Source organism: Amblyomma mixtum, chromosome 1 (assembly GCF_055824585.1).
Source record: "Amblyomma mixtum isolate Tamu chromosome 1, ASM5582458v1, whole genome shotgun sequence".
Classification (NCBI taxonomy): domain Eukaryota; kingdom Metazoa; phylum Arthropoda; class Arachnida; order Ixodida; family Ixodidae; genus Amblyomma; species Amblyomma mixtum.
In genome coordinates, this window is record NC_143012.1 from 59,252,051 (window position 1) to 59,277,460 (window position 25,410).

Sequence of the window (25,410 nt, forward strand, 5' to 3'; positions counted from 1 at the left end):
TTATCCTGAATAAAAGAAAATATTATGTTTAGTTTCCTGCGCATTCTTCATTTTTTTTTCAGATTTTTTCATTTTTTTTCAGACGCTTCGTAAATACCTTTACAAACTTCGGGTATAAAACGCGGGGGTAATGAACACTTCGTTAACAAGAAGCTACTGTTTCTACCCCACCTATAGTTAAAGGGACACTGAGGAGAAATTGAAGTTGGCTTGTATCGACAGAATACAAGCTCCTCATTAGAAACACGCCACTCATACTGACAACAAAGCTCTTGTAACGTAGAAAAGAGCAAGAACCAAAATACAGGTATCGCCGCCACAGGCCAAACTCACAAGTGCAAGCGTGTTGACGTCATAGGACAAAACAGTGTTGCTAGAACCAATGGTTCTAGCGGAATGGTTCTAGCGGAATACCGGGAGCCCGCCTACCGCCGGTGACCAGGCGCTGATTGATCCCGATGCTGCAGGCGCGCGCGTAGCTGCCGGGTACGTGGCGCCATCTGGCGACGTCAAGGAGATTTGCGCATGCATTGGCTGCGCCTCAGTGATTCGTGGCTTCTCGTGTCCTAGTGTTGCTAGAACCATTGGTTCTAGCAACACTAGGACCAATGGTTCCAATGGTAGTGTGTCCGAGGCCAACGGCTCTCGCCCAGGAAGACGACAACAGATGGTCTTCATATAGCTGCTTGTTCGGCAATCAGTGCTGTTGAATGAACTGAACTCGGCGGCGGTAATAGTAGAAAGTGTTCTCAAAGTTCATGGAAGAAAAGAATGGCCACCGCTTTCAGCGGATGCTCAATTCAAAGGCAGCATTGAATATTCAAGAAAAAAAAAACGTAAGCTATCTCGATTGAAATAGAAAGAGCAACGCGTGATTGTAAACTTTAGGGAGAGCTTTGGTTCATTCTTGCCTCGAAAGTGAAGTGCAAAGCCCGTGCGTTGCCGTCGATGAACAAACAGCAAAATTAGAGATCACAGCCGAAAACAAACGATGCTTTGCGGTGATCCCAGCTTCAGCAATGGGACAGAAATGAGCACAACGCAGAACAATTGACATCGCGGCACCAGTGACCCCTTTCTACGCTGAATGTTCATGCTAATTTGTTTTCTCCCTAAACATAAGTATATGGTCGCGAACACCCACTTTTCGATGCTGGCATTTTAGCGAATGCATACACAGTTCACTTCAGACTTAAAAGAAACGTGGTCACGAAGTGGAGCCCGCGTTTACCGCACTATCCTGCCAAGCTATCTATGCTATGAAAGCTGTGGTGTTCGACGCCCTTGCCTTGTCAGGCATTACATGCAAGGAGTGACAGCGTTGTTAAGCATACGAGCCGTAATCCTATTGTTTGCTCCTCTCCATCCAGAATTGAAACATTATTAGCACTCCTAATTTCCTCTCTACTGTTTTTAGGCTGCACTCATACTTTACAGCTTGCTCGGTCCTCCACAATAATTCGTTGCGTTGTTTACTTACGCGTACTCATTAGCTATGACAGTTCTCTCATCTCTATTCTATCTATGCGATTAGCAGAGGCTTTCATACTGCGGCGTTTCTTAACCAGATATCTCGTTGTGACGTTTTGTTCCCGCGTGGAACAAGGAGAACGCGAACAGGCAACCAACCTCGCCGACTGCGGAGGCAACTCAGTTTATTTTAGTTCGCGCGCTCCGCAAGCTGCGCCACTAGCCAAGAGATGGGGCGGTGTCGCCATCTGTAGAGAATTCGTGAAAGACACAGACATAAAGAGGCCAACTACGACAGTCGTCTCCAAAGAGAGTGTGTCAGTATCCTGCCTGGCTTCCCCACACATCACTGTAACTGAGCACTCCGGAATGCTATTCGTCAGATTTACATTCATCTCCGCGTACTGTGCGATGTCGATGCAAGCTAAAGAACCCCATGTGGTTGAAATTTCCAGGGCACTTCAGTACGGCGTCCCTCACAGCCTGAGACGCTTTGGGATGTCCAACCCCCGTAAACCACAAACCACATTCATCTCCTGAACACACTGACGATTCACCCTCCGCTAAAGTCGAATATGGGTTCTTAAGCGAGATCCTGAATTCCTCTGCTTTCGCTCTTTCCCCTAGTTCGTTGATGGGCTTCTCGATTCCTATAGTTTCCCTCGTTCTCTTTTCAAATCTAGGGTAATTCGGTACCATACCATCCTATGGTCAATACATCTCACTTTGCAGAGGTGCTCTAAATCTTACAATTTGCCAGGATGCGCACGAATCTATTTCGTTTTTAGTGTTGCCATTTGAGACCTTCCTAGTCCACTTCCGATTCTCCCATTTTCGGAATAAAGTATTTATTACATCCAAAGTTTTTTAGCTCTCCCAACTCAAAAAAATAACCCCCCCCCCCCCCCCCCCCCTATTCCTAGAACCGATGCCACATAGTCCTTCACTGCATGGTCCCCTTCGTGCCACTGGAATGCCGTGGCATTGAAGTTGTCCATCAGGACAGGCCACTGCGTCTTTGCTGTACTCATTGCCGATTCCACGTCCTCATAGAACCTTTTGACTACTTTGTCATCACAACTGGATCCCGGTGCATAAGGCCGGGCAGTAAACAAAGGAATGTAGAAAGGAGCAAAAGAAGGAAAGAGAGGAATAGGTGCCGTAGTGGAGGTCTCCGGAATAATTTCGACCACCTGGGGATCTTTAACGTGCACCGACATCGCACAGTACACGGGCGCCTCTTGCGTTTCCTCCATCGAAACGCGGCCGCTGTGGCCGGGTTCGAACGCAGGAACTCCGGATCAGTACCCGAGCGCCTTAACCACTGAGCCACCGTCGCAGGTAGCAGGGGCCCCTCATATAGCTTCTTTTCCTCCGTGCCTTATAAAAGGTGAAAGAGAATGCTCATGTCGGAATTGGTGGTCAGATTTCTATTGTCAGTACATCCACCAATTCATGCTCTTGCGCATAAACTGAACCTTCCGAGCCACATGCAGCGCGTTGATTTTTTATTACAGGGCTTGTGAGAAACGGTCCTGTACTTTTTTCTTCCAGTCTGTGCAGTCTTCGTTGCCCTTCAGCAACTGACGTATGCATGGAAGAAAAGCAGATAGGAGGGGCTCCTGCTACTCCTTCATGCATAACTACCCGATGGGCATTGAAGCTCTTTTGAACGTCCTTGGGACGTCCAGGAGATCTGCAGGACGTCCACTGCAGGTTCAGTGCCCATCGGGTACTTCAGAGGCTCAAGTGCAACGAGTAGTACACAAACTGGAAGGAAAAAAATATAGGCCCGGTACCCTGAACCTGTGCGTATAAAAAATCAGCACGTTACATACTCTGAGCCGTAAGCTGAACATATGTTCAGTTTATGGATCAGTATAAGGTTCAGTTTATGGGCAGGAACATATATTGGTGGCTGCGCTGAAAACATAAATCTGATCACTGATTCCGAGATGGGCATTCTCTGTAACCCTTTATAAGCAGCAAGTGTGGATGTCTCACATGCATACAAATAGTAAAATTCAGGTTAGAAATACTCTACGAACTGAAAGACATGAATTTCAAGCCGTTACGCCTGCTTGTTTTGAAGAAAAAAGGTGTGCACAGTTGCACCAGTGGCTTCGTAAAAAAGAAGAAGACCTCAAATGCGGTACGTATCCTTACCTATCTTAAGGACGCGTATTAGGCAATTATACGGTATTAACTAAAAATTGGTTTAAGAGCTATTGTGAGGCCGGCAACTGATGGAAAAGGCAAGCTAAACGACTCCAGGAACTGAATTACACCAATTTTAAGCCATTACTTCCACCCGTTTTGAAGGAAAAAGGAGTGGACAGCTGCACCAATGACTTCGCAAAAAGACCTCAATTGTCGTACGTATCGGTACTTGTCTTTTGGTCGCGTAATAGGTAATTATACGGTATTAGAACTAAAAATTGCTTCAAGAAATATTATGAGGCAGGTAACTGGTGGCAAACGCTCAAAATCTGTACAGTTATTCAGATTTATTTCCCACCGTGAAAGTGCTCTTCTGACTCTACACCTGCGCTTATAAGAACACACAGAACTCACAGGAGCCCTATTAGCGAAATATGAACACGAGGTCCTCCGGAAGGGAGGACGTTGCACTTACTCCTATTCTCTCCCTGTAATGGCGTTCAGCATTAGTTCGTTAGTATTTCGGGCGCAAAAATGTGACACGTACACCCGGCCAATTCTTTAACAGTACCGCTCGAGCGTCGACCAAACTGCTTGTCAGCAGAATGACTGCATTTTGGGCGAGTTGGTGTTCCATGATGACAACAATATTCAAACAGCGCTAGACAACAGGACCAGAAAGAGGAGTAGACAAACACGGCTCTGAACTTAAAACTGATTTATTTAAAGAAAGATGTCAATATATACCTACAAAAATGGGCACCCATGCGCACAGTCATACATCGAAATTCAGATAAAAAAATTGGCAGTGGTTTAGCTCTCGTTAAACCTGGAGGATTGCGAAACCAACGAGGAGAGAGAGTGAAAGAAGCGATGGAGAGCGCGCGGCAGTGGTGGTGGCCCCGGCACGCTAGCTAAGCGCCGCTATGCGCATGCGCAACTGGCGAGCGCGGCGGCGGCACCTCTGAGTCACCCGCGCAGCGTCGGCGGCGGCGCGCCAGTGGGGCGCCGTGTGACGTCACTGCTCCTCGCGCATGCGCATTATGGTCTTTCCTCGGCTCCGCGAAATGGCTCGGCGACTAGCGTAGTGTTGCTTTCGCAACAAAACTACAAAATGCCTCAATAATCGCAAGTGTTGTACCTGCCTCCCAAGCTACTCTTTGTGCAGCAATGTCATTTCTTTCGCTGACAAAACTAAAGAAGTTTTCCCGACTCAACCATTAGATTTTCTGATGATGTGGAATGCTTCGGCGGCTTCCCTGGTAGTCTCGTCACTATGAAAAAATAACAATTATGTGTCGTTAAAGAAAGGTACGCATTTACACACACTGCAATGACTTGCCAGGTTCGGGTCTTTTTTATCCAATGAATCGGCATGCTCCATAAGTCTAATATTGGTGCAACGGACTGTCTGGCCTATTAAGTACGACCACATGATAATGGAATTTGGTACACATTGCCATTCTTGCAATTAATGAACTTATTCACATGGTTCACCTTGCGGGCAGTCTTCAAATAAATCAGTTGTAAGGTCAGCGCCGTGTTTGTCTCCTCCTTTTTCTCTTTCAGTTGTTTAGCGCTCTTTGAATTTGCTTGCCAGAGCCTTATCACGGCACCGAGCGGCGAAGCCAGCGAGAGTAACCGTGTGCGCGCATTTGCCCACACAACGACTGTAGTCTGCTTGGCTCTTCCCAGTATGTTAACTACAAACACGCAAAAAACACTCAGTCTTCGCAACAAATGCACTGAGCAGCTTTTTTTCTCCTGTGTAGCCAAATATGTTATGCCTTAAAATTGCACCAAGAATGTGGTATTAAATTCAGATATTAAAACTAGCTGTTCTAGCGTAAAATCCAGAGGTCGCAGGAGTGTCAATGTCTGGGGAGTCGTCACCAAGGAGGGACTCGCGGGCCCATCGTTTCTGTTCGCCGGTCGTTTCTGCTCGGACGCATACATTGAAATTATTGACGACATGCTCCTTCCCCACTTGCTTGACGGCCGTTTCAAGGACGGTTTCCTTTATCTTCAGCAAGACCTTTCCCCTATCCGCAATTCCTGATTTGTGAAGGCTCACCTAGAGCAAGTCGGCGTCATGACACTGCCATGGCCGCCGCAAGGAGCCGGCCTCAACATAATAGAGAATGTGCGGGGTATAATGAAGAGGAACCTATCCTGCGCCATGCGACTTCCGATGAACTCTGGGAAGCCGTCAAAGGGGAGTGGGAATTGCTTAAAGCCGAGACGGACCTCGATCGTGCCCGCTTTCCCTACCCCGACGCATTGCTGGGGTTGTTCAGTCAGATGTACATTTCCTGCCTTACTGACTACGCACGAGTGCGCACACGCACGCGCGGGCGCTGGGACGCGCGCAAACGCCATCACATGGACGATGTAGAAAGTGCCATCGATATCCAACGTGGCGTCTTCTTTTTCGTAAAACGCAGCATTTGTCCTGTTTTGACCGTTTTGTTCATCGTTTTCCAGCTTATGCGCAATCATGCGATAAATATGCTGGCAAAAAAAACCTCAATCTAACTACACGTGCCTTAGCTGTCTGGCTTCGGCAAAGAATCTGCACACTCAGCAAACTGCGACGGGGGTTGTGTCGCATTAGTGGGAAGAGTCTAGCCGCCGACAGCCACGACGGACGAAACCTTGTTCACACGCGGTTATTCTCGCTGGTTTCGCCGCTCTGCGCCGTGATCAGGCGCTGACAAGCAGTTTGGTCGACGCTTGCGCGGTACTGTTAAAGAATTGTCCGGGTGTACATGCATTGTTTTCCGTTTACCTGCACTTCAAGCAGGTATGCGTGTTCCGCTGCGGCACAAAGGGTTTACTGAATTTAAAACTCGCGCTTGAGCCTTGACCTACAGCACGCTGCGATGCGCAGCTACAGTGTAGGGTGTCTAGAAGCCCTAGTGCAGCGCTCATACCCTTAGGCAGCCATTTGCATAAGAATGCCAGGTTTTTGACTTTCAGGATAACTTAAGAAGTTGAGTTTATGAAACAAAAAAAAATAGAATAAATCTTCACAACTTTTAAGCGCTCCCTGGCCGCTTTCTGTTGAAGCCGCCTGGCAACTATGGCCAATACTTCGCGCGGTTTTCTCAGCTGCTGGCTGTCAGCATAGAGAAACATGGCTGTCAGAATACATCGCGCGAGTTGAAATATTTTCAACTGTTTTCCTACCGCATCTCGACCTGCATCGCCAGACATGGGAGGCGCGTACGACCTTCTCACCCTCGTTCGCAACCTGCGTTCGAACAAGGTCACCGATCGCAAAGTACGTGCTCGTGTTTTGTGAAGGAAAGCGTTGCGGCGTTCCTTTCGCCGAGCATGTGCGGGGAGTAGAAGTTCAATACCATTGATAATTTGAGCTCCTGTTCTCTGCCAGCTTTATGTGTGTTCTTTCTAAACTATATCTATCACGTGAATAACAGCAGTTGTTCGCATGTCATGCAATATTTTTGTCCGTAGGGAGGGATCGCTTGTGAGCTGTGCGTGTTTCCGAAGTGCGGTTGTCGGAACGAAGGCGTTTGCGAATTTTGTGTTTTCTTTCGCCATGCATTCGAACTGGTGTATAGTTTGTAGTCTGCATCACTTGCCTTCGAAGAGCCTGACCCCGTCGACAAAGTGGCTGTTGAATACCCTTTAATTCCACGAAGATAGCGAACGTCGTTGTAGGCTTCATTCTGCAGCACCGCTTTACCGTTCGGAAGTTTTTAGCTCTAATATTCGAGCAAGCGCATGGCTGTTACCTGAATTGACAATTTGAGGAGCTCATTTGAAGTTGCTGCTTGAGCCAAGTGGAACTGCTGGTCTTAATTACAGATGATCCTCCGTATAGCCTGGTCTGCTGACCGTAGTTGTAGCCTATGGACTGGGGCCACAGAATAAAACGTCATGTCTTGCATGCCATAGGAAGCTAAAGGGAAAACGACAACTGCAGGACAGAAAAATAAGCGAGAAAAGTATGCAGTCGGCGCCGCTCACACCTTATATCTTTGGCTTTCAAATGTGCATAATTCTGGTATTGTACGACACAACAGGCGAACAGGATTCTTTTTGCTGTTGAAAACAGGGGGACTTTTTTATTTTACATGTGCTGGGCATTTTATTCCTCTCAATAGTGCTTTCAGCTTAGAATAGTTTCCGAATGGGTATGTTTTTGCCGTTTGTTTAAAAAGCTGCAACACCAAAAAGACAACTTAGGCAAGGGCAGCGTAAAGTGGAATGATAAGCATGGGAAATGTGCCAGAGTATCATGGCCACTGCTGGCGCAAAACTCTAGAGTTACTGGAGGTGGTTGGAAGAAGCCTTTGTTCTTTGGTGGGCTCAAATCAGCTGGAAATGATGATTTTGGAGATGTCAAAAGAGCTTACTATATTAGGCTTCTGAACGTTAGCTGACATTTTGTCCACCCTGAGTGGCTCCCTAACTGTTTCTTCGAAGTATGTAGCTGACATGGTTGCTCGGCGGTTATAGTGCTCAGCTGCTGACCCGATAGACATGGGTTTAATCCTGGCTGCAGCGGGCAGAATGGAGGCAGAATGCTTGAGGCCCGTGTACAGTGCAATGTCAGTGCTAAAGAAACCCAGGTGGCCGAAATTATCCGGATCCCTCTACTACGACATCCCTCGTAGCCTGAGTTGCTTTAGGATGTTAAACTCCATAGACCGTGGTCTTCCTGTCATGTAAAAATGTACTGTCATGAAATTTCTTTCAAGAGATAAGGCCTGTTTACACGAACTCGATAGAGCCGAGTCGAGTTTGCTTGTCGGGTAAAAAGCCAGTCGTCGGGTTCATGTAAATGCTGTCGGGTTGAGTCATATAAGCAGCAGAGCGAGGCGAGTTAACTTGCCTGCAGAGGGTAGGTTAACTCACTTGTCTCGCCTTTCTGAAAGCATCGAGTCGAAGAGTTGGGTTAGTGGGAAGAGACAGGATAAATGCAAACCTGTTTTTCACTTGGCCATCACGCCTGCGAAACAGCGGTGCCGTGTCGCAATCTTCGAGGCTGCCACTGCCCTTTCCCGCTGCGCTACTCAACACTTCGTGTCGCTTCAGTTGAACCAGTCTCGACTCACTAAAATCGCATTCATGTAAACACGCAGTCATCGAGTTGAGCTGACCTTGCTCAACTCGATCCCCTGACTCAACTCACCGTTGTCGGGTTAATGTAAACGAGGCTATAGAAGTTATCATTTCTTTCTCGGAAGTTCAAAACTATTTACATACTGCACATCAGCTTTTGCTCTCGGGTTCATTTAGCTTATTTATTTTATTTGTCTGTGTTATTTTAATTACCTCGATACCTGAGGGATAGGTTTGTTATCAAAATGGTAGCTCAATTGATGTTAGCGTTGAGATGCATGCGAGGGAAGCATGATGTTGGTGAGCAAGCCATTCCAATTTATGGCTGTTGGGGAGAAGGATGATGACAGATGACTCCATAAAATAACCTTTTGTTGCCCCGGATTGCTTAAGCTTGGCATAGCTGAGAAAAATTACGTTATTACTGCATTGACAAGATTCTGCTGTGGCAGTGAGCACCATGCTGGCTTCTTTTGTGAAATGTAAGGTTAACAGGCCACTTCGACATCTGTTGCCAAATTAGAAACAGTACTATAATAAAGTTCAGTAATTTGCGTTGTGCAAGAAGAGTTCAGGAAGGTAGAGCTTTGAGCCAGTTAGTCACAAAAAGCGCTCGTCCCATCGTGTCCTGTTCACAATCACACTTACCTTCTGACAAGAAAGAGCTCCTCCGAATGCATGTTGGTAGTAATATCAAACTTTTTATGCTTCATTAATGAAGAATTGCGTATAGGGTCAGGTGTTTTGTAATATACCTGCTGCTAGTGGCTTTTAGATTCAGCTGTGGAGTCCAAGTTCACAGGGCTGAGTTTCAAGGGGTGCATTTGTCATTGCGATGTGAATTCACGTTTAAGAATCCAAAGTGGTTGAAATAAATCCGTAGCCGTCCACTGCAGTTTCCTTCATAGCCTCCCATATACAGCTTCATGATGTTAGATCCCATCTGCCATAGCAAACCCTTCTACAACATATTGGTATGAGACTAGCCCATAATTTGATTCATCATCATTGCACCCTATTTTGAATATAGGTCTCGCTATCTATATTCCAATCAGTAGTAGGCAGTTCGCCCTGTGGCAAATGGTTTGTTATGTGCGCATGTTATATTTTTGTGTGCGTGCATGCATGCGTGTTTGTGAGAGAGAGAGAATCAAATTTCTTTTCATGTGAAGCATGAGAAAAACTGCGATAGTCACTGCTTTGTCGTCCTAATTCACCACAGCGCTAAAATTAGCCTGCCTCGAGAACTGGAACATGAGTGAAGAAGCGGCGGTTATACCTCATTTTCTCTCATGCTTCGTATGACCTTGGCAAGATCAAAATATGTGAGAACAAATTGGGTTCTAAATTAATTTAGCAGTCATAGGCGAATACCACACGGTGATCCACGTATACTAATATCTTGCACATTACAAAGAGGAAAACATGCAATAAAAAATTAGGCATCTTTACTTCTTTAATTTGTTCCAAAGGACAAATTTGTCAAATAAAATCAAAAAGACAGCATGTGTGCCAAATCCCCATGTATATATGCTGTGACTTTTCTGAAAGGACCCAACTACTCGCTTTCGATTTGATGCTAAACAAGAAATAAATGTTGACCTGAAGGTTTTGGGATTCAGGTTGAGCAAAAGCTGTGAAGACTTTTGCACATACTGCAGCTATTGAAGGACTAAGCCAAGTGGTTTGATTGCATCAAACATTTTTTGTACTCATTTGGAAAGCAGCCATGCTAGCCTGCAGAAGCTCATGTGTATTGTGTAACAGCGGATTCTCGTTATTTCGAACAGCGGGTTTATTGGAATTGAGGTATTGGTCTCATCAACATTATGTCTGGCTCTCGATGATTTGAGCTCCAGATAGTTCACACAAATTAATTATTTATTTGTCTGAAGATCGAATTTTCACAAATCAGCTATATTAAAGTGTTACTTTGCTGTGAAATGCATAATAATTGTCATTGTTTTACAGTCATGTTCATGACTGACTTTTAATTGATTTTTACTGTGAGTAAGCCTAATCTGGGCAGCATCTTCTACAGGCAGGTCTGGCCATTCTTTGGAGACCTGTAAGAGTGCTTAGAGAGATTGCTGTAAAGATGGCTGCCTGTTTGAGTCCTGTTCTCACATAAATGTCATTTAATCAATGATGGACTCTCTCTAACTGGCTTACGTGTTTTGATTCAGAGGGCAGTCGCTGGATTGAAGAGTGCACTGCAAAACCAGAGCGTCCTGATCTCCATCGACCAGAACACTTTGAAGAAGTCCAATCAGACCTGGGACACTATTGCTATCAACATCACCAAGACCATCGAGTCGGTAGGAGATATTTGTGCATTCATGGAACAGAATCTAATACAGTTGCTGATCGTAAATCGTACACAAGATTGGTATGGCACTTTTCAAGCACTTACTCTGGGGCAAACATTTCCTATTTTGCATGTATTTGCTGGAACTTCAATAAAAAGAAAAATATGACCTCTTCCTTGCATTTAGTGTGCTAATTGCATTGAGTTGAGTTCGAAAGAGGGTGTAAGTGTTGATGACGGTTGCACACTATTGTTGTGAACAGTGTTGAGAGATATTGGTGTTGGGGGCCATATATACCTTGCTTGGCATGCTAGTTGGTCTACTGAGAGGTTAGTGTAAATTCACTCCACAAATTGTATTCAATAATGACATGAAAACTTTACTAGCATATATTTGGGATGGAGCAAGGTACTGCCTTGTTTGTTGGTGCTTCGTTGTTTTAATCTGCTCCAGCTTTTAACCGATAGTCTGTCTGGCTGTGGAGCCAAAATGATAGTGAGTGAACAGGCAGCTATAATATTGCAGTTTTAGAGCGCAGCTCTTTGGCGTCCGTTCCTGGGTTTCGCGTCGTCGTCGGCCTCGTAACCAGCTCCGCCCCCCTTTCATCCCCCCAGCGCTAGCAGCGACCGACTGATACTGCTGGATGCCGCTGACGCCGCTAGAGAGTCAAGATAACGTGACTGCATAGAACACCGTCGCCGCCATGCAGAAAGAGGAGGAAAGGGTCCCCCCCCCTGTTCTTGTGTGGCGGATAGGGTGCTCTTCAGTTGCCGACGCACCGGTTATTTCACGTAGGCCCCGGCACGTCGACGAATACGTGACCACCTTCCCACGGCTAGACCTGGTTTTTAGCGCTGCGGAAGCGAGGGTATCATATTGTTTGTGTCGGCATCGGCGGCGTTGTCCCTGAAACCAACTCCGCAGCTGGGGTTGACTCACTATCGGCGTCAGCGGCATCAGTCAGTCGCTGCTATCTCTTCCCTCCTCCCTTTATCGTGTTGTCCGCTTGCTGCGCGCGCTTCTGCCCCCATCGTTTGCCTCTGGGTGTACACGCCGCCCCCCTCCCCCCTCTTCCTGCGAAAAATAAAAAAAAAATTCTGTGATAGCGCATACATGTGTTGCTCGATATCTTTGCCTCAATCTATCGAAAAGGTGAAACAGCTTATTTGCTACGCTCAAATTTCGCATTAGGAAGTAACGTAATCGTCGGTAATTTTTTTATGTGCTTCACGGGATCTCAGACTTATTTGTAACATCAAAATAAACCTTTTCGCTGCTGAAAGCGAAACCGCAACTAGATATTTACCCAGTGCAACCAAATTATATGTAGTGATCCATTTCTAATATATTACGGGTCATTTCTTAGAAAAAACATGGTGGAAAATTTGAGACTTTAAATTACTTTTATCATTAATGTGGTATCTTTGAAGTGCTTTTACAAGTCAGTATTTTGTTCCCTCATGTGCTCTCTGATGTAACATGAGAACTTTACCAGCACTGCTTTGTGTAAGGCAAAGACTGCTCGCGAGTTATACGTGCTCTATTCTGCCTTTTTGCAGCCTCATCATCGCCATTTTGAGTAAATTATGCCAGCATTGTATAGAAAACAATGTGGTCGCAAAGAAAAACCAGTTTTTCTGCAACCTAACACAGCTCCGGTCAACTTCATAGCAGCAAGTTTATAGCCGCTTATGGTTAAAGTGTGAGCAGAAAAAAGATGTACTGTGATAATTATATTGCAGCACAAGCCGGCAGTCTAACAGAAGACAAAAGCACACGGGATACTCAACTGTTGCTTGATCATCATCTATATTAGGGGAATAGTCCCATAGTTTCCAAACCATAGCAGAGTGCACATCAGAGTGCAGTCAAGCCACGACATAGCAGATAACTTGCTGGACCCTAAGAATGTTTGCGTCACATGCTTCCTTATCTTTGTGTTTACTGATAGCTCCAATATGAAAGGGAACGCACTGTGTACATTCAAGGAATGATTACTCTATAGGCATGAAGGAACAGCACATTTTCTTTATTCATTCTAAGCGCTGTTGAGGCATATTCAACTTGAGTGCGGAAGTAACAGTAGAAATTCATTCTCGCATGCAGACTGGTTGTTTCCTTTCACAAAAAAGCTACGTGTACTTGTGCTTTCTTTTTTTTTTTGGTGACATTCATAATGCCCATTGGTTTCTACTGTGTTGAGGTTTGCTTGAGATCAGTAAGTGGCGAAACCTCCTCTCAACAGGAACTTGAGAAGTTTGCTGAGAGCACAAGGAAGAAGCCGTCGGCCGTGACCACGCCTGGGACTGATCTTCTTGCCATTGTCAGTCTGCTGCGAACTGTGGTTCAGTCAGCAAACAGGAGTGAGTGCACGTTTTCCTTGGCTTTTCTCATTCCTCGCAAGTTTTCTGTGGTCAGCTGGCCTGCTTTTGGGACCGAGCTTTCTTTGGTATCAACTTTGGCACCCCAGCTGTTGATAGGGAGCCATGCATAGCTGCAGCTTACAGATCTGTGAAGGTCTTCATTCACGACTAGTATCCAAATTTTTCAGATTTCATGAGCTAGAGGATGTGTACATTTCACGAGCTAGAAAAGGTTAAAAAAAAATCAATGAAATACGGGTACCACAGTAGAATCTCGATGATGAATCTCATATCTCGGTTGATACAAATTTCGAAGATGATGCGAATTCACAAATGCTCTGGCCGAGTGCATTGTGTGTAACAGAAATTTGGATGTTGTGAACAACATCTAGGATCACCAGTCGCACGATGTTCACCACGAGTACAGAGCATCAGCATGTGGCCCGTGCATCGTCGACGCTGCGATTGGCACTCCACAAGCAGTGAACGGTGGGGCGCAACCAGTGCAGCCAGGGGTTTCCCCGAGAATTAAAATTAGGAGGGGTGTATGAATCACGGGGGGGGGGGGGGGTATTGATGACAGATAAGAAGAAGTAGTCATTTTTGTTTGTCATCAGTGTAAAAATAAAATGGCTGAGGCTTAGCTAAGGTTAAGCCTAGTCAGATGCGAAGCATATGGATGGCTAGGCTTGGTAATACATGGCTTTCCTTGGTTGAATACTTGGTCATTTTAATACAACCACTAGAAGTGTAGCAAGGATTGCCGTGGCAGCTATATACGGGATCATCGGTGAATTCAATCCAGAGTGTACAACCGCTGCCCCAGCACCGGCTACAACAGCATTCTTGGCACCCATGGAAAGAACGTTGGAAACACCCTTAGTTATTCCACCACCGCCACCATTCCCTATAGACTGTATTGATGTACCCCCAGCAGCAGCAGGCAGCGCCTCTGATGTGGAGCCTCCACCGCCGCGGCCGACCGCGCGAGCCGGCAGCCCATCTCTCCTCTGCTGTGACGTCATGTTGACACGTGGTCAGCCGCCACGCCTCTGATGTGGAGCCTCCACCGCCGCAGCCGACCGTGCGAGCCGGCAGCCCATCTCTCCTCTGCTGTGACGTCATGTTGTCACGTGGTGTCACGTGGTCACGGTGGTAGCTCCACCGCCGCGCTCGACGGGCTGTAGTGTAGCTCTAGTAATATGCTTCGTTTTTAGAAACTCACGTTTTTAGAAACTCGCAGAGCACTAAAGAGGCCTATTGGTGCATGGTAAAATCATGCGCAGGGATTTGTTTCATAGTTTGGTGGTTTTCAGCACGCAGAAATATGGTACCGTCTTTGTCAAAAGTAACCAGGCTGCATGGTTTGCTTCAAGCTCGTATAGTGGAGCCCTTGTGGCTTTCCTAAAGATTAAAACATGTTGGGAGGTAAGAAGACCCCCAGTCCTTACCTTTATCGACCATTTCAGCTTCAGGGAAGCTGTAAGGGCTCCTCTGACCGAGCTAGAAGCAAACCATGCAGCCTGGTTACTTTTGACAAAGACTGTACATTGGTGCACTTTTGCCTCTTTGCCGTCACTTCAAGCAAGTGGAACAAGTGTAAAGGGTTAACAGGAGATGTGGATCTCCTATTTTGTGGATCTGGGAAGTGTTCATTTCTTTCCTCGAGTATGGCTCCCTCATCTTGAGAGACCTTGCATCTTGCCTCCTCCCCCCCTCCTCCTCCTCTCCTGTGCAGGGCAGCCACTGCTGAACCCACGCAAAGTGGTGGACCACATCCAACGGGTCTTGACGGAAGGCCGCCACTCGCAGCTGCTGCACGGCCAGTACACCAGCATCCTGCAACTGCTGCTCACCACCAGCATCTGGCAGGTGGCGCTCGCGGACGCTGCCTACAATGGTGGGTGCCCCTGCTGGCATGCCGAGCTTTACTGTACTCCATCTCAGTAGTTCCTTGCAGCACTACCAAGGCTGCGATGAGTGCATAGGCAATGTTTTGACGCTGCAGAATGTAGCTCCAGTATGAAATGGTCATATGGGATAGAGTACGCTACAAGTATAGCTTGCTACCTAGTGTACACTCGCCCTCAAAAGTAAATGGAAGGCGAATTTGTCAAAAAAATTTAATTTCTTTAAATCTACAGCATAATGGTCTGTGCTTGTTGGGGCACAGCGCAATTCGCAAAATCACAATTAGGCTGCACATATGTATTCAAGGTTGCATGAATTGAGGGGCCAATGATTAAATTTTTTCGTGAATATTGCCTTCCATTTACTTTTGACGGCACTTGTACAGCCGTCCACAGACTTGACACGAATGACAGAACTTGTGGCCTGGACTGCCGTCAGCGCCACCAAGCGATAGTCATCCATCAAGTGCGAGATAATGCTCTCGGTGTGCTTACAGTGGCTGACGATACCCGGTGCAAACCACGGCAGCTTAGCACGCAATTTCTGGTCCCCGCGATATGAAAACTGTAAAGAGCGTTACTGGGGCCATGGAGGCCGCATCGTCGAGCAAAACACGCAGACCCCCCCCCCCCCCCCGTTGTGACGAGCGTGCTGTCCACACGGCGATCAGGCGTAGACATACCGAGAGCAATATCTTGCACCAATGACTATCACTTCGTGGCGCTGACTGCAGTCCAGGCCACGTGTTCTGTCATTCGTGTTAAGTCTGTGGGCGGCTTTACACGTGCCAGACACTATTTCAAATCGAGTCTTACTGTTCATACCGCGTTACGTATGCTATTTCTCGAGTTTAGCGCGTGTGGCTCTTGCGTACGCTGAAAGGTAATTTCCAAAATGGCACCACCCTTCAAAGCAAGACCCTTTGCTTCAAACTGGATTTGTCATTACGGCCGCTTTGCGTACGTTCTCTGGACATAAATGGAGCGCCGGGCTTTCACTTCGACTCATCTTGCCTATAACAAAACATATGAGCGATAATTAGCTTAATGGCCGCCGAGGTGGCTCAGTGGTTATGGCACTTGGCTGCTGACCCGAAAGATGCGGTTTGTTCGCGGCCGCAGCGGTCGAATTTCAGTGAGGGCGAAATACTAGAGGCCCATGTACTGTGTGATGTCAGTGCACGTTAAAGTACCCCTGGTGGACAAAATTTCCGGAGCCCTTCACTACGGCGTCTCCCATATCGTGAACTGGTTTGTGACGTTAAGACCCTCTAAAACTAAACCAAACCTAACTTCAAAGCTTTGCGTTGCTTCAAGCTTCTTACTGCCGCCGCGGTGGCTCAGTGGCTATGGTGCTCGGCTGCTGACCCGAAAGACGTGGGTTCGATCCCGGCCGCGGCGGTTGGATTTCTTTGGAGGAGAAATTCTAGAGGCCCGTGTACTGTGCGATGTCAGTGCACGTTAAAGAACCCCAGGTGGTCGAAATTTCCGGAGCCCTCCACTACGGCGTCTCTCATAGCCTGAGTCGCTTTGGGACGTTAAACCCCATAAACCAACCAACCAACCAAGCTTCTTACTGGTTTATGAAAGAGCGATTGTAGCAGCTACAACAACTGCAGAAGTTCAGTTATCTCAGCAGACCACATTCACAGGACTGCTTTGATAGGAGTGGTAGTTGCTTCATTTGCAAAGCAGCAATACCTTGCATAGAAGACTGCAGTCCGAGAAACAGTCTTGAGTCTCAGAGGGATGCTTTCTAAGGCCCCTTTGGTGCCCCCGACAGGCCTGGTCGAACTGGTGTGTAAGCTGCTGCGGACCAGGGATGCTGATGTTGTGGGACTCAGCAATGCCCTCCACCACCTGGTGGCCACGGGTTTCTACCAGGACGATGCACACCTGGAGATCATCCTCAAGACGTTGGCCGCCTCATTTGTCGAGCTCAGGTTAGTCCGATGACGTTTGTCCCAAATAGAGTGCGCTGCATTGCTGTACAGTTGTCCCAAAAAGTGTCAAGTGGAGTGTAGTATATCCTGTATAAATGCGTGTAAGGGTCATACTTTTTTTTTTTTCCAGATTCGAGGGCCAGTTTTCGAGTGTGGCCCATACACGTGATGTGTGCAAAAAAATGATATTTTTAAGGGGGGACACTGGTCTTGAAAAAAAAAATTTTATTAATGAAGTCACAGTTACGAAATCTTCAGGACGTATGTATTTTTGTGTGCTGATTCTAAATATGTCATTTAATTTCATGTAAAACAATTCCATGAGCACTTATGCAATTTTTATGCTAGTATTTTGCGGAGAGTTTTGAAGAAAATTTGCTGCGGGAAACTCACCGAAATGTATGCCATTGGGTTCTCTTGACACCAAGGAATACAATAAGGGTGAAATTGTCTTCCTGCCTATCATAGAACTTAAGTTATAGAGTTTTGAAGTTGTCGCTTCGGAAATGAGAAGGAAAATGTGTATTCCTGTGTGTGAAGTGGCAGCTTCTGTACCCTATTACTCATGTTCTATGAGAGCCAGGATGATAATTTTACCCTTATTGTATTCCTTGGTGTCAAGTGAACCCAATGGCATACATTTCAGCAAGTTTCCTGCAGCAAATGTTTTTGAAAACTCTCCGCAAAATACTTGCATAAAAATTGCATAAGTGCTCATGGAATTGTTTTACATGAAATTAAATGACATATCTAGAATCAGCGCACAAAAATACATGTGGCCTGAAAATTCCATAACTATGACTAAATTAATAAAATTTTCTTTTCAAGATCAGTGTCCCCCCTTAAGTAAAAACATCAATCAGGGAATGAGCAGTATTTATTCAACGTCCAGTCGTCACTCGCGGAGTCTTCAGAATCCGAGCTGGTGCTGTGCACGCTCATCCCACAAGAAGTCACGCAGTATGTCCGCTGTCAACTCATAGCCGTTGTTTCATTTCCATCACATAGCAGAGTAGCTCTTCTTCCAGTTCGGGAAACATGCACGGCTTGCCTCGGAAAGCGCGCTTTTTGCAGCTTGTGTTTCTCAGTGCATCCTTTAGGTTGCACCATTATCAGACGCACTCCTCGATCACGTCGAACTTCCTGCCCGCCGCACGCTTACCCTGTTCGAGAGCAAACTCCCAGCTATGTGGCTATTAAATTGCTTGCCCATCGTGTTAAAATTGCAACGCTCGGCGGCAGCACACGAAAGCCACAACTACGATGAACTAACACGCTACCAGAACTCCCATGTCTTTGACAGCCACAAAAAGCTAGAGCTGGTGATGCTGATGCCGATATGGATAGCGGGAGCTCCCGTAGACTTTCATTAAGACGAAGACGAATCCTCAGATAAGATTAACAATTGAGACTATTTGGTTGGTTCCCAATACATGTAAAAAAATCTGCGTAAGACGAACTGTTTCATGCGAGATTCAGTTTAGACCAACTGTTGCAGCGACCGTAAACCTCGGCGACCCCGTGCAAGGCACTCGTGGGCATTTGCATGGCATTGTCGAGCAACGGAAAAAGATATGAAACGCTTCCATGCAAGAAAGCGCACTCTGACAAGTTAGCTTCAGTGCAAACTTGTGCCGTAATGCAGAAAAGCTGTCCTGCGGGGCCGTGCTTCCTTGCTGGGAAGCTTTCTTGCCGATGCGAAAAAGGCAAGACACCTTCGCTTCTACCCAGCTGGAAACCTTCACTGCGCTTGGAGCCCAAAAAGTAATGTCGGGAACAAAAATAAAACAAATAGCAGTTGCTGCGGAGGAGAAAAAGTGAAAAAAGAAAACTAGACCAGTGCTGTTTTCAAGTAGGACTATGTATCGGTTTTATGCCCTCAATGTTCACTTTACTTCATGTATAGTGCCATATATATGTTCCATTTGTGATTTTCTTCTCACTGTGAGATCGTTTTATTCACTTTTTTCGTGTGACACATTCTTGGCCATGCGTAGTGTGTGTTCATATCTTTTTTTGGAGGGCACTTCTGCTAAGAAGAAAAAATTTTTTGGTCTCTTCAAGTTCTTGTCAAAACGAGCCTACTGTATTTGGACCATTTTTCAGGTCCTGTCGAGTCCAAAAAATTGTTGCCGACTGTAATGCTGTCCTGTGCCAGCTACAGCTGTGTTGTACCAGTAAACTTCCTTGCTTAATTAATCAGTCCCCCTGACTCTCTCGCACTTGCTGTTTCCTTGTCTTATCTTCTAGTCCATTCCATTACCCTAAGGGACCATCGGTTATCTTGCCTTTGCATTACATGCCTCGCCCATGCCCTTTTCTTCTTAATTTCGATTAGAATGTCATTAACATGTGTTTGTTCCCTGACCCACTGTGCTCTCTTCCCGTCTCTTAAGGTTGTAGCTCTCATTTTCCTTTACCTAGTCCTTAAAGGGACACTGAGGAGAAATTGAAGTTGGCTTGTATCGATAAATTACCCGCTCCTGATTACAAAAACGCCACCCATACTGACAACAAAGCTCTTGTAACATAGAAAAGAGCAAGAACCAAAATACAGGTATCGCCGCCACAGGCCACACTCGCAAGAACAAGTGTGATGACGTCATAGGACAAGACAATGTTGCACGAGAAGCCACGAATCACTGAGGCTGACAAACGAAGGTTGCGCGGTTGAATACTGAAGTAAGTTTTGTTTTGAAACCAGTAGTGCGCTTTTATCACGCAAGGGAGACTGACAAAAGACAACCTGAATGTTGTAAGCGAAGAAAATCAATACTTAGCGGCACCACAGGCGGCCAGATGAGTTTCGGTATATCATGGTGCTTCGCGTCTATGCGCTCTGCATGCCCGCGTGGTTTCATTTTTGAGTGCCTCGATTTACAAGCGCGCAACAGCAGAGGAACTCCAAGTGCTGCTCCAAATGCTAGTTAACTTTTAAAGGAGCCTGTTAAGCTTGGTCAGATGATCGCCACTGTCGATGAAAAACTATGATGGCACGATTTTCGGTGATCATACAAGGCGGTTTGCAGTGTAAAGAGCACCTTGAGTCTTCGTACGCTCGCCCAGCGAAACGTTCCCGGTTGTGCCAGTCAACTTCCAACTACTTGACGCTCTATGGGGCTGAGGTCGCTGAAGTGCAGGCCGAAGTTATTAGACACCTTTAGCATACCGTGTACCGTGTTCCTGTTACCGGTACCTGAGTTCCGGGAGCCCGTGCGCAGCCAATGCATGCGCAAATCTCCTTGAAGTCGCTAGATGGCACCACGTACCCGGCAGCTGCGCGCGCGCGTGCAGCATCTGGACCAATCAGCGCCTGCTCACCGGCGGTAGGCGGGCTCCCGGTACTCCGCTGACGGTAACAAGGTACACGGTATGGTAAAGGTGTCTATTTGCGAGAACTTCTTTGACGACTTCGAGAACGGGATCCATCGTAACGTTGGCAAAACGCCGATGCAAACATAAATGAAGCGACGGTAGTGACGACCGCAATAGCCGATAGATGCCGTCAACGTGCGGCCGGTGGTAGCTTTCATTTCGGCTGCTGCTAGGCCGCACCGCTAGCCGCCAGAAATCACGGAGTCTGCGTTAGGTCATGTTTCACGTCACTTAGTCCTGTGTCGTCATAAGAGAGCCCCAAGTTAGAATCAGCGGCGGGAAAAACTTTTTCAACTTCGGATCCAAATTTCTTAGAAATAAATGCATCTTTCGCTGCTGGCTAAGTGGCATCAAAGCCATGAAATGCCAAACTATCGGATTTTGGTATAAGAAAATATTAACAGAGCTCTCCTCAGTGTTCCTTTAACACATGAATTGATGTGGAAGTTTCTACGTCAGGGGAAAGATTCTAGGGCAGCTTAATTGCACAGTAAGGCTCCTTGAGGAATTGAAAATTGGCAGATTAAAACTGGGGTACTGACAATGCGCAAACTTCTATATTTTGGACCAGCCAGGCCTCTGGAGTTCGAAATGCAGTGTTTACAGTGGAGTTTCGTGACTCGCACGATAACCGATAGCCTTCAGTGAGTGTACTGTTTGTTGACATGCTCAGGGAAATGGGCGCGGTGGCACTCGTGGTTCTACAACTGGCCACCGTGGTGGACGTGGGCCGGCGATTGGCTGGCAGGCGCCGGCGCCTTCTGTGCGCCACGGGGGAGCCCATCGCACGCTCCCTCCTGGACCTGTTCAACTGGAACTCACCCCAGATCAAGGTTTGCCACAGCCCCGGCTGTTCTTGTTGAGAACCGCTTTCTCCACCTCCCCAAGCGTTGGTGCTGGCTGAGGAAGTTGATGGGTGGTCACTGCCGCGATCTTCGTCGCTGTCAGCTAGGACCTGTATTTTGGATATGTCCACCAAGTGGTGAGAAAGTACTTTGGTTTGGGCTAGTTGGTTCGTAGCTTTAGTTGATGTCAGGACGGCGTGAAAGGAATAAGGACGAGAGAGGCACAAGAACATAATAGAGCCTGTCCTATTGGTCAGATGTTTAGGGGAATCCCCCAAGGTGGAGTAGATTTTGTAATAAAGGAGTAATTAGTCATTGATGTCCACCCGAGCATAGCCATTCGGCTACAAGCCATGGCTACACAAGAGCTACACAAGAGCTACACATGGCTACACAAGAGCATGGCTACAAAGGAAAGCTGTACAGCTTTCTCAGAAACTTCATAGTTAAAGAAAAATTCGTCCCGGTCCGGGGTTCGAACCCGGGACCACCGCCTCACCGGAGCAGTCGCTCTACCAATGGAGCTAACCGGGACGGCAAGCTTATGGTAGGGCGATAGCGAATTGATCAATAACTCGAAGTGGGAACTGTGTTAGACAAATGTTTAGGGGAACCCCCAAGGGATTCCCCTAAACATTTGGTAGAGCAACTGCTTCGGTGAAGCAGTGGTCCCGGGTTTGAAGCCCGGACCAGAACGAATTTTTCTTTAACTGCGAAGTTTCTGAGAAAGCTGTACAGCTTTCCTTTTTAGCCGAATGGCTACACTCAGGGGGACGTCAGTGAGTAATTACTCCCTTATTACGCCTGTCCTATCGCGTTCTTGTGCCTCTCTCGTCCTTGTTCCTGTCGCACCGTCCCGACATTCACCAGGTGGATTTGTACATCTTTAGTTAGCGCCAATCCGGCTTTTTCACAAGGCCGCTCTGCAGTTGCACCCCTCTTCTCCTCCAGCTCTTCTGGTTGAAAAGAAAACTGCCAGCTCCTACTGCACATGCACAGTTCATGTTAGTGACAGGTGCATGTAGCAGATGGCAGCACCTGTCAAGCACATACACTTTCTATTTTGCAGGTGCAGCATGCGCTTGCCATGGCAGCTCCTGGCGGTCGTATTGTATTATGCAAAGTCCTAGCATCACCACGTGTGGGCTTTTGCCACCTGCTGAAAGTCAGTTCTGTATGGAGGAAGAGCAAGTTTAACTCATTTGACAAGTGCAAAATGCCGCTATTTGGAAACGGCGCAGTGTTTTGATAGACGGATTGCTGTGATTTCTAAATGTTTGGGAGTTTCAAACAGTGAAAGGGTGCTGCGAATTGAATAGGAGAGTAAATAATATTCTCAGACTGTTTGAAGTTCACAGTATTCGCACACCCCTAGTCTGTGGGTGTGGTAGGATGGCTCCACTGTTTAAAGTCTCCAGTGTGTGTGTGTGTTGGTTGGCTCGACACAGGAGCTGGCCCTGGAGTTCCTTGCCCTGCAGCTGAGCCTCCATGGAAGAGGGGCGGAAGATGACGCGGATGATGAAGTGGACGTGTGGCAGTCCCTGGTCAGAGACTGGCACCGCCTTCTGATGGAGGAGCTCCAGAAACGCTCCAGCGCATTTCCTGGGCTCAGTCAGTAAGTGTCAGGGTGTGGGGTGAGGAGGTGGGCAGAAGGATGGTCACGTCATGAGGGCTGTACTTTTCTTGAGGCCCATTTCCCTCTGCATTGATGCTCTTGCGATTGGTCCGAGTGGTACATTCCGAGGGTGGGCTGCCATTCAGCATCGAATATACTGCTTTGTCGCAATCAGTGCTATTGTAACAGAAGTCTAAATCTTATGCCGAATGTACTGCACTTTACATTCGGCATTTACAAGTGGGGAGAATCTTTGTTCGGGATGACTGTCAACTTATTCTGTGCATGGGCATGCCCTGTATAGTTTCGTCATGCCTCTTACCTGTCGTATCCAACCCTGGCCACTGCGATCAGACATGCCAAGAATGTCAAAATAGAAAACCATTGGTGAACAGCAAAACCTTTGCCACTAGCTGAGTTACATTGAAAGCACGAACTGATGGGCGAGTTGGTTATGCATGGTATGATTGAAACAGCGCAAGGCCGAAGACCAAAGAAGAGAGCGGAAGAAAGAAGGAAACGGACAACACAGCGCTGAGCTAACAACTGACATTTATTTGGCACGCTGCACGTATAAATACATTCAGGCACCAAAATAGAAAACAACGCATAGAGCTCATTCATGCACCCGGATCCCTGCAAGCCAACACAAGCTAAGATGAGCAATTCAGGAAGCGAAGTTCTTTTTGTGATATAGACACTGACTTCTTTCGGAGACTTCTTTCTTTTGGAGACTTCTTTCTTCTGCTCTCTTCTTTGGGCTTCGGCCTTGGGCTGTTTCAATCATACCATGAGTTACATTGAGAGAGAGATGCATAACAGTGTTCTGCAGACGTTGAAACCGGTATGACCAAATCTCAGGTGACCGCCATGTGATACGGCAACCACGACGAGTCCAAATGAGCTCCCACTGTATGACGGTTGGACATTAAGTGTCAACCACAGATTTGTTCAGTGCAGTGGTTTTGTATGTTAAATGCTGCAAGCGTTTGAACAGCATTTCGAACTTGCCTTTTTCATTTTGGTTCAGTCTTGGAGCGTTCGAAAACTCGCTTAATCTGAACACTTTAAACGGCCTGATGGGCTTTGAATGAATGAAGTTCTGCTGTGTATATAAACGGAGAGACAAGAATGAACATCGTACTGTGTGTGATTTTGAGTGAGCAGCGGCCGTCGTCTTATTGAGTGCGGTTGTGGCACTCCAGGCAGCAGGCAAGAGTCCGGAGGGCTCAGGTGTGGCTGGCCGCCGAGACTTTGGAACAGATGGAGCCTGCTGGAGGAGCCTTGACCACTGCGGTCTCGACTCTGCAGTCCAGCGGACCAAACCGAGACACCCTGCCTTGGTGAGCCAGTCTCTGCCATATCCCTGATCATGTACCGGCGCAATTCCATTCTGTCAAGGGCATAGACCCACAATTTCCACTGGCGCCTTTCAGTTCATTTCGAAACTTTTAGGAAAGACGAATTTGGCTCAAAAGGATCGCAATATCTGATATAAAAGGTAACGCTTACCCAGGGGAGATTGCCAATAATTTCTGTGCTGTTTATCGTGTGTGTTAAACCATATACGCTTAGCGTTATGCATGTGGGACGCTGCTTTTTGTACGGTAACTCTAAGTTGGTTGTGTGAAAGGTTGTGCCTTCTGGCTAGGTTCAAGAGGCTCTAAATTTCCTATGCAAGCGGTGCGTTGGATGCGTTCGTAAAGAGCCGCAAGTCTTCTCTGGAAGTGGGAAGCAGATTCGACCGCATCAACTGCATTGTGATTCCGCAAGAAAAATAATTTTTTGCGGATTTTCATGAGGAATATTTTAAAGTTGATGTCTTTCAAGTGTTACTACATGTAATTGGTAGTGCATTTCCCTAGAATCCTGCATTTTACAACAGCTCAAAAGTCAATGTTGAGAAAAATGTTTCCACCAATAAAAAGATTATTCTTAATTCTAAAGTGAAATAAGCGTTTATATAAAAAAAAATATTTAAAATTTTCCAGATTCCTGACGTTTCCGCATGTATGGATTAAAAGTTACTTTGAACAAAGGAATTTCAGCTGTTGAGAAAAGTATTTCCATAAATAAAAAAATTATTCTTAATTCTGAAGTGAAATAAGCATTTTATATTAAAAAAATATTTACAACTTTCGGATTCCTGAAGTTTCTGCATGTGTGGGTTAAAAATTACTTCGAACAAAGGAATTTGAGTTGCTGTGTCGCGTATTCAAAAACACGGTGCTAGTCCATTGCACAACAGAATTGATGGGATGAACGCTTCCAGAATTGCGTTCTTATCCGTTCCCACAAAATTTGTCCTGTTTGCCACAAGATGGCACCG

The 25,410-nt window shown here is 46.5% G+C and overlaps 1 protein-coding gene across 1 annotated transcript in view; it reads left to right on the forward strand.

Moving 5' to 3' along the window:
• The first annotated feature begins 6,722 nt into the window (after positions 1-6,722).
• Positions 6,723-25,410, forward strand: part of tefu (Serine/threonine-protein kinase tefu) — a 155,896-nt gene continuing 137,208 nt past the window's right edge. Inside the window, exons 1-8 of the mRNA XM_089570615.1 lie at positions 6,723-6,913; positions 10,908-11,039; positions 13,276-13,393; positions 15,132-15,293; positions 17,087-17,246; positions 21,295-21,454; positions 22,915-23,081; positions 24,287-24,424. Of these exons, the coding sequence (XP_089426741.1) occupies positions 6,845-6,913; positions 10,908-11,039; positions 13,276-13,393; positions 15,132-15,293; positions 17,087-17,246; positions 21,295-21,454; positions 22,915-23,081; positions 24,287-24,424 (1,106 nt within the window). The 5' untranslated portion in view covers positions 6,723-6,844. The remainder of the gene's footprint in view (positions 6,914-10,907; positions 11,040-13,275; positions 13,394-15,131; positions 15,294-17,086; positions 17,247-21,294; positions 21,455-22,914; positions 23,082-24,286; positions 24,425-25,410) is intronic.